At 42.0% G+C, this 14,277-nt stretch overlaps 1 protein-coding gene across 11 annotated transcripts in view; it reads left to right on the top strand.

Annotated features, from left to right (window-relative positions):
* The window catches only part of GRIP1 (glutamate receptor interacting protein 1), a 682,479-nt gene that overhangs the window by 588,607 nt on the left and 79,595 nt on the right, over positions 1–14,277 (top strand). For 8 of the 11 annotated variants that reach the window (XM_042947102.1, XM_042947098.1, XM_042947099.1 and 5 more), the window contains 4 exons: positions 1,350–1,505; positions 2,185–2,340; positions 11,232–11,418; positions 12,001–12,146. In XM_042947102.1, the coding sequence (XP_042803036.1) occupies positions 1,350–1,505; positions 2,185–2,340; positions 11,232–11,418; positions 12,001–12,146 (645 nt within the window). The remainder of the gene's footprint in view (positions 1–1,349; positions 1,506–2,184; positions 2,341–11,231; positions 11,419–12,000; positions 12,147–14,277) is intronic. The other 3 variants (XM_042947095.1, XM_042947097.1, XM_042947096.1) reach the window with 3 other exon arrangements.

The following is a 14,277-nucleotide window of genomic DNA, read 5'->3' as shown; positions in this document are numbered from 1 at the left end:
GCTTTCGTGGTCTCCATTTGACATGTGGGGAAACTGAGGCTAAGGGAGGCTGAGTAACTAGCCACGGTCCTATAGAGAGGAAGGGCTGGAGCCAGAACTGAAACCCAGGCCTGCCTCAGCCCACAGCGCTCTTTCATTGCCAGGGCTCTGGTTCCACGGGTAGCCTTACCCCAGAAAGGCTGTGAAGTGGCCAATGATGCTGACATCACAGAGGTACAACTTAAGCCCTTGTCTAAATGAGCTTCCTTTAAGTACTTACGGAGCATTTGATTTGATTCTCTGCATGAATAAATACCGTCAAATAACTCACATGTAAGGCACCTCACATTAGAATCATGATACTAAAAGGAGGTACGACTTCATTTGTTATTTTTCACTCTTGTTCAGTGAAAAACTTCGGATCGGACATAGTAATGAACATGACCTTGCTCATCTTTCAGAACACCTGGTAGAAAAAAGTCTAAATAATATTGAAATTAGAATGGAAACGCACTACACATTTTTTTTCAATAAAGGGGACACAAAAAATTTTGAAATAGCTTTACTAAAATGTTGTGGCGTCTTAAGAAAATATAAGAACACGTGAAATCTTTTGAGAATTAACCGTTTCTTTCAAATGTAAACATATCTTTTTTCAAAGATACAAAAAGTATAAAATATATTGAGACCTTTACTTGTTAGGATACAAATATGATTCTGATATTGATAGATGATTAAGAGTGGGTTTTTTTTTTTTTTGAGAAAAATCAAGTCCAAGTGATGGATCAGACTGTAATTAAAATGTCAGAACAAAAAAAAATAATAATAAATAAAAATAAAATAAAATAAAATGTCAGAACAGTAAATTGTGATATGTGACTGGTAAAGCACTTGAATCATGAGCCAGCATGATTTATTATTGTTCCTTCTATTCTTTTTCTCAAAACAAGTGCTACTAACTGACCAAGATGTGCAAATCTTTAATTACTAATCACGTGCCATAGATCTTTATGGCGTTGACTTTTAAGTTTAAAAAAAAAAAAATGTTTTTAATCTGGTCTGTGAAGCGCAGGGGGAGATTAGAAATTGATTCAATAGTCATTTTAAAAGAAGAAAAAATGGGCTGGCGAACGACATGCATTATTCTTGGGAAGATGGAAGGCTTCCATTCGTGATGTTAATCATCTGTTCTGCTGACCACTGAGAAAGGGCAAAGCCAGTAGATTTTCTTTTTCTTTGCAAGCAGCTTTCATTTTTTGTTACACTTTTTATTTGTACAGTTCAGTTACTTTTTCTTTTGTTTTGTTTTGTTTTGTTTTTGGTTCTTTGTTTGTTTGTTCTTATTTGTCATCATCACCTCATGTGGGCAGTGAAAATTCAGAGGAGCGACAGGCAACTTGCGTGGGATTCCTGGGCCAGCGACCACTGCAGCCTTCACACCTACCAATACCCTAATGCGTCCCACCCCGACCGTTGCAGAGCTCCGGCCCTGCCAGCCCCAAAGGCGCCTCCTCCCAACAGCCCTCGTAATGTTCCAGACTTTCTCCTCCTGGTCTTTTGTGAAAATTATATTCTGCCTCTTCCTCATCTGATTCATACCATTTTTGGCTTCATGGGTGCTATGTGCTTTTTTTGTAATAGCAACTTATCGTTTCTGACATCTTTCTGAGTCTCTTCCCCTCCCGCCCCCCCCCCCCCAATCAGAAAGCATTTGTCATTAGAGAAGGATGTAAATGTTCCTAATGCTTTATATGTGGTCCGGAAATTAACAGTCCAAAATATGATATAGAATACGATGTGCTCAGAACTTCCTTGTGTGCTTGGAACCACTGTGAATGAAATTCACGTCAGAAAAGATCTACGAACGATGCGTGTCTGTACTGGATGCACGGAGTTGTTGTTTATGCAGAAACGCGGTTTCATGTTTATCTCTGTGTGTGTCTAGAGCAAAATTCATAGAGCCTCCCTCTGGGTTGCATTGTGCTCAGGAGGATCGTGCTGCCCCTCAGGCAGCGGTGGGCTCTTGTAACTTTGAGATTCTACAGTGCCGTCTCCATGGCTTCTGAGACCTGGTCTCTGCCCGGTCGGGGCACTGACTAGCCATTGCTGCCGTGTGTGTCTCTCGGGGTTGTCCCTGGCTGGCAAGGGTAGCAGGCTCACACCCCACCTGAGAATGCTCTGTGCCAAGTCTCCACTCTCTTACAGCAGCTTTGGTGTCTTCACCCTTCTCTCCTACCTCCATGAGTGCATACAGCCTGAGTTCCCTGAACATGGGGACTTTACCTCGAAGCCTCTACTCCACTAGCCCTCGCGGGACCATGATGAGGAGGAGACTGAAAAAGAAAGACTTCAAAAGCTCATGTAAGTGAAACAGTCACCGTTGTCTCATGGGCTGGAGAAGATGGGCGGGCTGGTTGGAGTCTGTGGGAAGAGTGTTTTCTGGTGCCTAAATGATCAGGTGGATGCTAAGGGGCTCCCAGCTCTATGCCAGAGGTCCCTGAAATGCTATCTAGTATCTACATGATACTGATTGCCCAGAACAATTTCAGACTGAATTAGTTAGTTTGTACTATCTTTGCTGACAACTTTTTGTCGGAAATTTCTTTTCTTGCTCTTTGGATCTGATACGGTAACCAAAGAGGTGATTTTTTTCCCTTCAAGACTCCTTCCTTATATTCTGGGTGACTTTGGACATGAAACATTTGTTCTCAGTTCCTTACTCACTCCAAATCAATGTTTTGAAAACTATGTCTCCCTCCTGATAAATATAAGAAAGAACCCCATGCATCTGTTTAATATGATTATAACATGTAATCACTTCTCTTTCCAACCAGATCGAATCATAGTCTAGAGAGGTGGGAGTATTTCCTGTCCTATATGTCCCCTTTGGTGGCTGTAGTTGTGATTCCTATAGAGAAACTCAAAGAAGATGGGGTCTCTTCCTGCACTTACCATGAAAATAAAATAAGGAACACCCTTAAGTTACCTAAGTAAAATGAAACCCAGACTCTTCAAGGCTGGAAGTGAAGAGAATGTTAGGAGAAGGGATGTTTGGACCTATTGGCTTTTCAGCCTGTTTGTCAGAGATTCATCTTCACAAGAAGACCCACCATGCCACCATCACAGAGACCAGTCATCACCCACCCTGGGAAATGGTCTCTTCATGTTACAGGAAGCTGAAGGTTTCCTTACAAAGAAAACCACTGCAAAAGATAGGGTCACACCGTGGTATAGTCATGATTTTGCCTTGCATATCCCTTCAAATATAAGGGGATTTTTTCATCTTTAGTGTATGTGCAGGACAGTAAATTTAAAAATGGGAAAATAGAAGGAAGATTGAGTTTAGTTAAAATGAGAATAAACGGCTTCTGGAGTCTCAGATCTTTCTCAGCTGACACGAAAGTAAATTATTCAGTCTTGGAAGAAACCATTTGAAGGCAGTAGAGTGAAGTGGTTATAAGCATAGATGTGGAAACCAGGCTGCCCATGCTCTCATCCCAGCATCATTGCTGTAGGACCTTGAGCAAAGCACCTAAGTTCTCTATGCCTCGGCCTCCTTAGCTACAAAACAGGGATTAATTACTTACTTCATTGGGTAATTGGGAAGATTATATGAAAGAATATATATATTCACACCACCAAAAGGGACATATGGGACAAGAAATATACTCTGTGAGGAGAATATATATTATTAAGTACATATTATGCATATTATTTTAAAATTATATATATTGGGGCGCCTGGGTGGCTCAGTCAGTTAAGCATCCGACTTCGGCTCAGGTCATGATCTCATGATTCATGGGTTCGAGCCCTGTGTCAGGCTCTGTGCTGACAGCTCAGAGCCTGAAGCCTGCTTCAGATTCTGTGTCTGCCTCTCTCTTTGCCCTTCCCCCACTTGCACTCTGTGTCTCTTTCCTTCAAAAATAAATAAACTTAAAAATACATACATACATACATACATACAATAATATGTGTTAATACATGTACATATATGTATATACATATTATACATATAGTTTATATATGTGTTATACATATATAATTTTCTCAATTATATACTATATACAATACACTATATACAATAAATACTACATATATTATATACATATGCTAGAACAACACCTGGTAAATGGTAAACACTATTTAATTGTTAGCCATTTGAATAGTTTAAGTGTTAGTTAGTATGCCTTGAATCTAAATTGTCATGTGTGAAAATCTGTTGACACTGTTCCCAACTTTAGGCATTTTTCACAGTGACTACTTTGGCATAATACATAGGTTCTGGGTCTTCCATGCAATGCCATCAGGGCTTGTGGTGGATTTTTGTATATGAAATTTTTTACATATAATGCCTTTGGGTGCAGCGTCCCTCACCGACAGCAACAGTCTAACAGCCCTCATCAGGGAAGAGCAATTAAAATGAATTCATTAATGTTTGTACTTCTGCTTGAATGGCTACACATTTGTTTGTGTTAGGTAAGACTCACTGGTGTTAACTAAAGGCATTAGTGACTCCAAATGAGTGATAATATGTTTGGCTATCTCAGGTTGATATTTACATAGCTTGAATTTTATAGTAGGAAACAAAGCTGAAATCATGCTGTCACTGATCCCCATAATCAACTCAAATTCTCTTTTGAATCAGAAAGTTATTCTCCAACATAGTAGAAACAGACAGACACGTGGCTCCAGAAATTGCAAGCTATTTGTGTTTTTTTGGAGACATCAGCCACCAGGGCACCACTGACCGTATGCCTACCAGAATGTTTATGAAAGTGTCTCAGGAGATCACACATTTTATATTGTAATCAAACAACAAGGTCCAAAACTTTGATTCGTACTCCAAAAAGGCCTACAAAAATAGCATTCCAAAGCCAGAAAAAAAGTAATTGCTGTTTTTGTTCTTTTGTTTTTCTTAAGTTTTCTTCTCTTCTCTCTCTCTCTCTCTCTCTCTCTCTTTGCTTCTGGTCACATTCGATGTAAGGGTTTTCCCAAATAACTGATAATAAAAGTTTTATTATGCTCTCACTATACCATGGTTTATTTCCACCACTTTATTTATGTCTTTATTCTATGCCACCGTTTGCTGCCCCCTTTCTAATACTTACGTTTCCATGGCAACCAGGCCATTTGTATGGACGATGAATCATGGCAAAGTCACAACAAATACAATAAAAAGTCTCTTCGCTGTACTGGTGATGAGGTGAGGCCAGAGCCTACAAAACAGAAAAAATTCTCACATATGTTTCTGGTACAAAAGGACATCCCAGAAAAGAATTGAAGTCTTCTCATAAATATTGAAAGGTTCTGTATCATTGACCGGAGGGGTGAATACAGGAAGTCTGTAACACCATGTTACAAGAATTAAAGCAGGAAAGTGCCGTGTTTGTTTCACAGGGAGAAGGATGAGTATCCCCAGCACCAGGCTGGGAGGAGTGTCACAAAGCCCTGGAAGGATTGCAGAGCTGTGTCACAGAGGGAACCCTCTTGTCAGCTCTTCTGGAATCTTACTGACCTTTGCCCCACAGCCTGGGCTGTCCCTTTTTCTGCCTCAGAAGCTAAGGCTCTTTCCAGAACCCTGTCATCCCCCTGTGATGGCAGCATGACTGAGCAGTGGACCCGGTTCCTTCCCCCTGCTTCCTGCTTCTGCACACACAGCCAGTGTAGGCTCTGCCTGTTCTCAGTCCACCTGAATTGCAGCCAAGCGTAGAAGTTAGATGACGTTCCCAGAATAGTCTTTGCCTCTTTTGCCATCACCGTGTACTACTAGGGAGGCCAACATGGAAAAGTGTTGAAAGGAAGAGAATGAAAAAACCTAACAAGTTTTGTCCCTGCCACCAACCGCTGAAAAAAGATCGGAGGACAAAGGCAGCTAATGGTGAGCTTTTATAAGTGAGCATGCAGGGAGCCCTTCAGGGAACAGCCTAAGAGCTGCCCGCCCCACAAGCTGACCCCCATCTGGAGAAGGGAGCTGTTGGACACCCACACCGTGCGCCTGAACTGGATCACACGGTACACAGTGGGCTGGATCCCCAGCAGGCGAACTGTAAGGGGAAATACTTGAGTGACACAGAGGTCTTGAGTTACAGGATCAAATAATGGTGAACACCATATATGGATAAACCTTTGCAATCCATTGCTCCCTATACTTTTTAAATGCTTTTCCTATCTGACAGTTAACCTCACAGCCTTCTAAGAAGGCAGATTTTTAAGCTTTAGAAGCTAACAAATTGTTTCTGGTTTTCCTCCCTTCCTTACACTAGAAAAGACAAGAATTGACAAAAACCACAGGGTCATTTCCTGCAAACCTGAAGGGTTGCGAACAGAACCCTCCAAACGTGAACAGGAGCAGGACAGAGCAAAAGCGGATCGTGAACACAACCGTGGGGCCCACACCATTTAGCAGTGTTCACAGCATGTCAGTGATTTAGTCCTTTCCTCCCTCGCCTGTGGGTAGAAGAAATGGGTGCACTTCAGTTCAGAGCCAGGACCTTGTAGGAGTCTCTACTACCGGAGAGAGAATTCATCATACAAATTTTTAAATTACGGCATTATAATTCATAATAATTCACCTTTGTGAATGGTTGGCCACATTAATGAAGCAGGATAATCAAGCTCATCTTTTTTTCCTCTGAGTAATATTGGTTGTTTTTCTTCTTCTGGCTCATCATCTTTAAATCTACCGTTTATCTTTTTCATGTCTGGTTATAATTTGCAAGACTTTAATTTGTGTGAGTAATCAGTACGTACAATTCCAAATGAAATTTTACTGTTTCAAAGAACATTTCAGTGTATCAAAGGACTTTCAGAGTTAACTATAAAATCCTAGATTATTTAATATAATCCTACATTTATTAGATACATTGTAAACTTTTATAATTATAAAACCAATATTTAACATAATTTTAATCCTAAATTAAAGGTCCTAATAATTTCTATTGTCTCAACTTGACTCCAGATGATGCTTACAAATTTAATGATGCCCACAGTGAGCACTTAGATCTATTTGCAAAACCTTCTAGAGAAGTCCGTTTCTGAACTATCTTCTCTAACTGTTGCAAGAATGCAGCAAGTCTCTCCTTCGAGAAGATCTTTACTATATCTAGCCTAATTCCTCCTATTATGATTGACCCATTTCTTCTTAATCCTCTCTTAGTGGAAATGGCATTTAGCTGACTTAAAGTTTCAAAAGTGGTTTTTAACTCCAGTTAAGTTGTCCAAAAATCTATACCAAACTGAGATCTCCGATGAAAAAACTGTGTATATTAATGTGAACCTATAGAAAAATTCACAGAAAGTATTCCTATTGAAGCCCAAAGCTCATAACTTAGAAGATAGAATGGAAGTAATCTGCCAAATAGGGGATGTCCTAATATTATATTCCTGCCTGCTATGAGAACAGACTGGAAGGAAATGCAACTCTCCAGATCCATACTAACCACTCCTGGTTGTTCTGTGCCATCAGGAACAAAATGTGTAATCTGGAGAGCAGGTAAAGTACAGTTGACATCAATAAAGCACACTAGAAAGTGTGATCTGAATGAATATAGTCCACGTGTCGGATCTTGGAATTGTAGGCCACCAGCTGTAAAAGGCTCAGGGTTGGAAGCTACCTTTACCACCTACTTCAGGCTACTTTAATCTCACTGATATGAATTTTGTTGTGAGAACTATGATGATGTTTCTTAAGAAGAAGTAGATTTTCCTTCCTTCTAGACAAATGATCTATCGCATCTTCCTCTGCCATGTCAGCTACAATGTTGGGATGAACTACATAGTGGAAAAACTGGGGTCCTGAGGGACAACTTTCTAGTTCCCTAACTCAGCAGAACCTGCATGAAATGTTGGTTCCAAAAAGAAAAATGTGGATAATATCACAAAACTCAATTCGTTCTTCCTTTATTTTGTGTTCATTGAATGTTCCAGGCATTGGGATTTCAAAGAGGAAAAGATCTGGGTTCCAATCTTTAAAAACAAGGATGCTGAATGCTGAAGTAGGACCATGTATTAGAAATGTGGAGATGTAGACAGGGGAGTACCTAACTCTGCCTGGAGAAAGCAGGGAAAGGGACATTAAAAGCCCAGGGGAAGAGCTAAAGGGACAGAGGGATGTAAGCAGGGCTGCAGCAGATAGGCAGGAGACTGGATAGGCAGGGGCCATGAACTTATGAAGGTTCCCACGAGCTCTGTTAGCACTGGGGTTGTTGTTCTATAGAAAATAGGGAAGCGTTGAAAGAGTCTAAATGGGAGGATGACCTCTGCACATTAGATAAGCCACTCTGGCAGCAATTGGGAGGCTGTTCGCATAAGACAAGAGGCAAGGACATGGTTCTAAGTCTATATAGTGATCTGTATTAGCAATGATGAGGCCCTACTTTAGAGAATAGATACATTGGGGGCCTCATCATGAAGAGAAAGTTAACCTGGCAAGTTGATATGTAGAAAATGTTGGGCATGAAAGGACCAGAAACATCCATATTCACATATTTGAAATAAACTAAACATCTGAAATACAAATGATAAAAGCCTGGACTGAAGCGTTAACAATAAGAAGGGAAAAGAGGATTTATAGAAGTTAGATTTCAGTGGTCATCCTGAAAGGACTTAGCCATTGTCTTGATTGAATTTGAGACAATGGGGATGTTCTGAGTCAAAGGCTACTTTGAGATTTCAGGCCTGGTGGACTATAAGCATGATGGTCCCATTCATAGAAACAGTAGGGGGAATGCAAAAGAGAGGATGACTAACTCAATTTTTAAAATGTTGAGTTTCGAGGAGTCAGTGAGACCTTCTTGTGGATGGGATATCCACGTCAGGAAATTCATCACTGGAGCTTGAGAGAAACTGGAGAGGTAGATTTGAGAAGATACATGCAGAGGTCATATTACAGAAGCAGTAGAAGTAAATGAGGGAAAGGAGAGTAGAGAAGGCTTAGAAGAGACCCACAGGGAAGTCTATGTTTGCCGTGTAGACTAAGCAAAGGAACTGGGAGGGGCTGAAAAAAGTCAGAAACTAAGAACGAACCTTCACTGAAACCAAGAGAGCAATTTCAGAAAGAAAAGGATAGTTCCCAAGCCACTTGCTGCAGAGTAGTTAGAGCAGAAGATGGCCATTGATTTTGGCAGTCAGGAAGTCATCAGTGAGAGTAGTTTCAGTAAAGGGTGAAAGGAGAGGCCAAGTTTTAAGCAGGCCCAGAATCAGTACAAACCCATAGGGAGAGGTCAGAAAGCTAGGGGAGTGAGCAGGAAAGTTGGAAAAAGCAAGAGAGAAGTATTTATGACACAAAATCACAGGGAGCCGAAATGGATAGGACCAGAAAGGAGGAGGTAGCCTTGAAATGGAAAGAAGGATACATCCTCCTGGGAAAAAGAAGGAAGTTAGAATAGATGATACAGAGAAATCGAAGTTGAAAAGAATGCTTTTAAGGAACTCTTGTCAAATGGCTGGATCTTTTCAGTCTGGTAGGAAATGAAGTAAGGAGTCAAGTTTGATCCTTATAATGGTGGAAATGTTTGAGACAGATCCCGTGAGAAATCAAATAAGGCGTCAAAGTATTACACAACAGAAAATTCCAGGGCCCCATAGAGAATTGTGTGAATGTGTAGTGACTTTCTCTAGCACCCATCAGCAACTTAGTAAGAGCAGGGGAGTGGAGTGGGCATTACCAAAGAATATTGAGTATTAGACTATAGAAAATGTCATGAGCTTTCAGCATCTCTGATTCCAGCAGCTGCATCGTTGAAGTGGTCACCAGGGATCCAGGGGGAGTATGGAGGGAAATGATGCTAGTAAAAGGCAATACATAAAAATGGTAGCTTTCAAACTGGATTCCCCAGATTCCCACAGGAGGGATGGGAAGGCCTCCTCTGGGGTCTCCCATTCCTACCTCAGTATCTTCAGCAGCTCTGTTTTTATCTGAAATACAAAGACATCCCTTACATGCTTTCATTTGAAGGGGGGTCAGGGGGAATCTGTTGCTAACAAGTTTGAAAACCACTAGACTGGAAGACAGGTGAGAGAGAGAGGGGCTAGAAGTCATCAAGGAGGGAAAATGAGGTCAGAAGGACTGGGGGGAGATGGCTATTAAGTTTGTGTGGTCAACAAAGAGGATTCAGATACGAAGATCCCAGAGCTCTCTCCAGGTTGAAGGATGGTGGGGTCCAGCACAGGGTTCTGCTGATAGAGAGCTGAAGTCGGGTGGAATTGCTAATAATCAGCACTGAGAGACCTAAAGAAGCACAAAGCCAGGCGCTCAATTATTGCCATGATGTCAAAGATACTGAGGACATGGAAAAGCAACAGACTAGAAGGGGCAAATTAAGAGCTGAGTCTGAAGTCAGTGAGGAAATGGGGGGAAACAGGAAAAGTAGAACATCATGGGTTTGAAGAGGAGACAAAGCAGAAATAAGTACATAATATAGAACTTTAAAATAGGAGTGGTTTGGGGCGCCTGGGTGGCTCAGTCGGTTAAGCGCCGACTTCAGCTCAGGTCACGATCTCGCAGTCTGTGAGTTCGAGCCCCGCGTTGGGCTCTGGGCTGATGTCTCAGAGCCTGGAGCCTGCTTCCGATTCTGTGTCTCCCTCTCTCTCTGACCCTCCCCCGTTCATGCTCTGTCTCTCTCTGTCTCAAAAATAAATAAACGTTAAAAAAAATTTTTTTTAAATAAAATAAAATAGGAGTGGTTTAAGGTAAAAAGCACTGCATGTGTGGGGCACGGAAGGTTCTAACCCTTTCTCTGTCCTTGTCCCCTGCAGGGAGAGTGAAAGAAAATAGCTTCTGGGTGGAGGGGTTTCTGAGGTATATGGTGTCAGCAGATGTCAATTGCAGTAAGGAGGCCAGACTCTTTTGGAGGAAGTGACAGTCCCACACGGGACCCTGCAGAGAGCTTGCTCACAGAAAGCAAAGGAGGCGCAGGTCCCAGTGGGCATCAATGAGAGAAAGGCATCGGGGAGTGGAGTGGCCTTTTCATGACCCGCCAGAGATCCAGTGGGAAAGAACAAAGGCTAAAGAGCCAAAATTTGGGGATAGGAGAAATAGAAAGTTTAAGCGACTCCATTAAGCCAACCCAATGCTAGATTAAGGTTGACGACCAGCACGAACTTATTTCAAGGAGACCAAAATATCCCACCATTACCACTGAGCTTTTTTTTCATTTTTCCTTCTTTCAGAGACATAATCTGCGTCAGCAAGGCCGGCGTCTCTGGTGCTTGCTCCAACCTAACATCATTCTTTTTCGTGTTTGTTCCTCCAGTGTCTTTAGCCTCGAGCACAGTGGGCCTGGCTGGGCAGGTCGTTCACACAGAAACCACAGAAGTTGTGCTGACAGCCGATCCCGTCACAGGATTTGGGATCCAACTGCAGGGCAGTGTGTTTGCCACGGAGACGCTCTCTTCCCCACCTCTGATTTCCTATATTGAAGCTGACAGCCCAGCCGAGAGGTAAGACACTCCTTGACAGCGTCCTTTTCTGTGTATTTCTTGTGCCCGGTATCTTTGAATAGCTAATAAATTAGGGAACAGGGCTCAATGCAGGAAATGCAGGATGTGATGAACTGTCCGTTCCGACAGTAAAATTTTGCGTTCTTGAAAAGGTTTGAGAAGAAAAACGAGCGTGGATGCCTTTATCTAGCAGATTGTTGTCTGGCAGGGACTGGAGGCTGTATTAATTAAAAAGGAAAATATCTCTGAAGTTCCAACTTTATTATAATAATTCCTCTGCTGTGGGGAGCTGTACATTCATCACTACTATATACTGGTTCAGATCAGATTAAAACAATGCCATAGTTTTAAATTATTCGTTCCTTCTCTGGGGTACATCAACATTGCCTGGCTCACATCTGGATCCATCAAACACAGGAGTGCAAGACCTTGCAGTTGACCTAATACGATGCCCACAGCATTGAATAGACAAGACCGAATGGTTACGCTATTTCACAAGGATCAAACAATATAGATTTGGCAACTTCAACTTGATCATTACTTACTCTGGCTACAGTCTCTAACATGTGGTTCTAAATATAGATGTGGGGTGCTACAGATTGGAGACAGAGTGATAGCCATTAATGGGATTCCAACTGAAGACAGCACCTTTGAGGAAGCCAACCAGCTCCTCCGAGACTCTTCAATCACGAGCAAGGTCACACTGGAAATCGAGTTTGATGTTGCAGGTATGGTCATATAATCGCGAGTCAGCTGCAGAGTCAGGAGTGGACCGCATGTGAATTATATGGATTGTGTGGCAGATGGGGGAGCTATTTTTTTTTTACCTACTGAACATGTTTTTGTTTAGGAGATTTGGGGTGTCATTTTGTACTGAGCATTACTTTTGTGCTATTCGTTAAAATGTCGCCATAAGTATTAGCTGATATAAAGGTGATTTTAAAAAATCACGTAGCATTTATTCTTCCTGATTTTCCCCTATGTGCTCGAGAAACCATATTCTTCTGTCACATGGATGAGAAAAGCCTGTCTTTGACCCTTCCCACTGCAAAGAACATGTGGAAGTTTGGTAGGGAACAATGAAAATGCATTAGGTGGATTTATACAAGCCCAGCAGGTAAATAATTCATTCTCTAGTGTGAAAAAGAAATTGCACCGGACACTTGTTAAAAACAAGGAAGACTTTATTCAAGACTATTTCAAGAGAGATCAAGAGTTGGAATAGGGAAGAGAGACTAACTCAGTCCCAAAGACAGTATGGGCAGCTGGGAATTTATGGCCACCAAGCAAGGTGAGGGTAGGGAGTCATGGAATGAAAAATTACTAACAGGAACTTGATTAGATATCAAGGGGGTGAGAATGAGGAATTTGATTGTAGATTCCATGGTGGGGGGATTCTCAACAACCTGAGTTAGCTGGATTCTCACTAAAACTGGGCTCAGCAAGTCACAGACAAGGCCAAAGATAAGGCCTTGTTGAAAAGAGGACCCAGAGGGGCCTAACTTAAGTTTGATCCGGAAGGGAATCCTTGTCAATAGCTAACAGGTGTGTGGGTTTTAGAGGTCGCTGCTAGTTTCCATTTAATGAAATGGTCTTCATACAGTGATATACCACTTCATAGAGCCAACAATCTTTACCAACTGGTAAAGATATGCCTTTGGACGTAGGGATTGCATCTTCCCAGCAAATGCTTGCTGAGTGTTTACTGTGGGCCAGCTGGAGATGCAGCAGTAGACATGGAAGAAAAAATAACTCCTTCCTTCATGAACCATATAGTATTACAGAAAGTTGATTTTTAAGTTAACGAATATAACTTTAGACAGTAATAAGTGCTCTGGGGAAAAGAAAGCAGGATGGGGATGAGAGAATGGCTGTGGGAGCTATTTTCATGGGATGATTCTCTGAGGAAGTGACATTTGAGCAGAGATTTGAAGGTTGGGAAGGAGCCAGCTACGTCCTGGGAGGAGGGTATTCCAGGTAGAAGGAACAGCCAGGGTAAAAGACATGGGCCAGATTAGTAAGATGGATGGATTTGAGAACCAACGGAAAGGGTTCTCACTGCAGCATAAGGAAGTTGGGGGTGACGATCACGTTTGGAATTGGAGATGGGGTAATAAGAAGGATTGGAAGGGGCCAACTTAAGATGTGGCTTGAAGCAGGACTAGCAGAACTTGTTTATGGAATGGATATGGAAAATGAGAGAAAGGGAAAATCATGGATGACTCCTGAGGTGTAAGAGTCAGCAATCAAGTAAAGAGTGATGGCTTTAAGGGAGAGGAAGACTTGAGGAATGGAAATTTGAGGATAACAACAAGTTCTGTTTTATGCGAGTGGGTTAGGGGCAGAGAGAGAGGGAGACACAGAATCCGAAGCAGGCTCCAGGCTCTGAACTGTCAGCACAGAGCCCGACGCTGGGCTCTAACTCACAAACCGTGAGGTCATGACCTGAGCCGAAGTCGGTCACTCAACCAACTGAGCCACCCAGGCACCCCGAACAAGTTCTATTTTAGACATGACTAGACAAATCCACTGCCAGTTCTAGGGGGAAAGGGACAAGCACATCCATTCCTTAGTTCAGAAGACAATTATCGAGCACCAGTTACTCAGTGCTAGGCACTGTGCTATGTTCAGATCATTTAAAGGGAAAATAAAAAGGATTAATATCTTCAAAGAGCTCAGAGCCAATTAGACAAGAGCAAGATCTGCTAAAAGATAAGAATAGACTTACTGAATGTGTGTTGCCACTGGAATATGAAAGGAAGTGCCTGATGGGGGATCTGGGCCAGAGAGCAGCCTTGAGGAGGAACCACCATGTCAGTGACTGGTGAAGTCACTGAAATACAGGAGACCACTAAGGAA

Source organism: Panthera leo, chromosome B4 (assembly GCF_018350215.1).
Source record: "Panthera leo isolate Ple1 chromosome B4, P.leo_Ple1_pat1.1, whole genome shotgun sequence".
NCBI lineage: Eukaryota > Metazoa > Chordata > Mammalia > Carnivora > Felidae > Panthera > Panthera leo.
The sequence above is the reverse complement of the archived record's forward strand: the minus strand, read 5'-3'. Positions and strand labels throughout refer to the sequence as shown.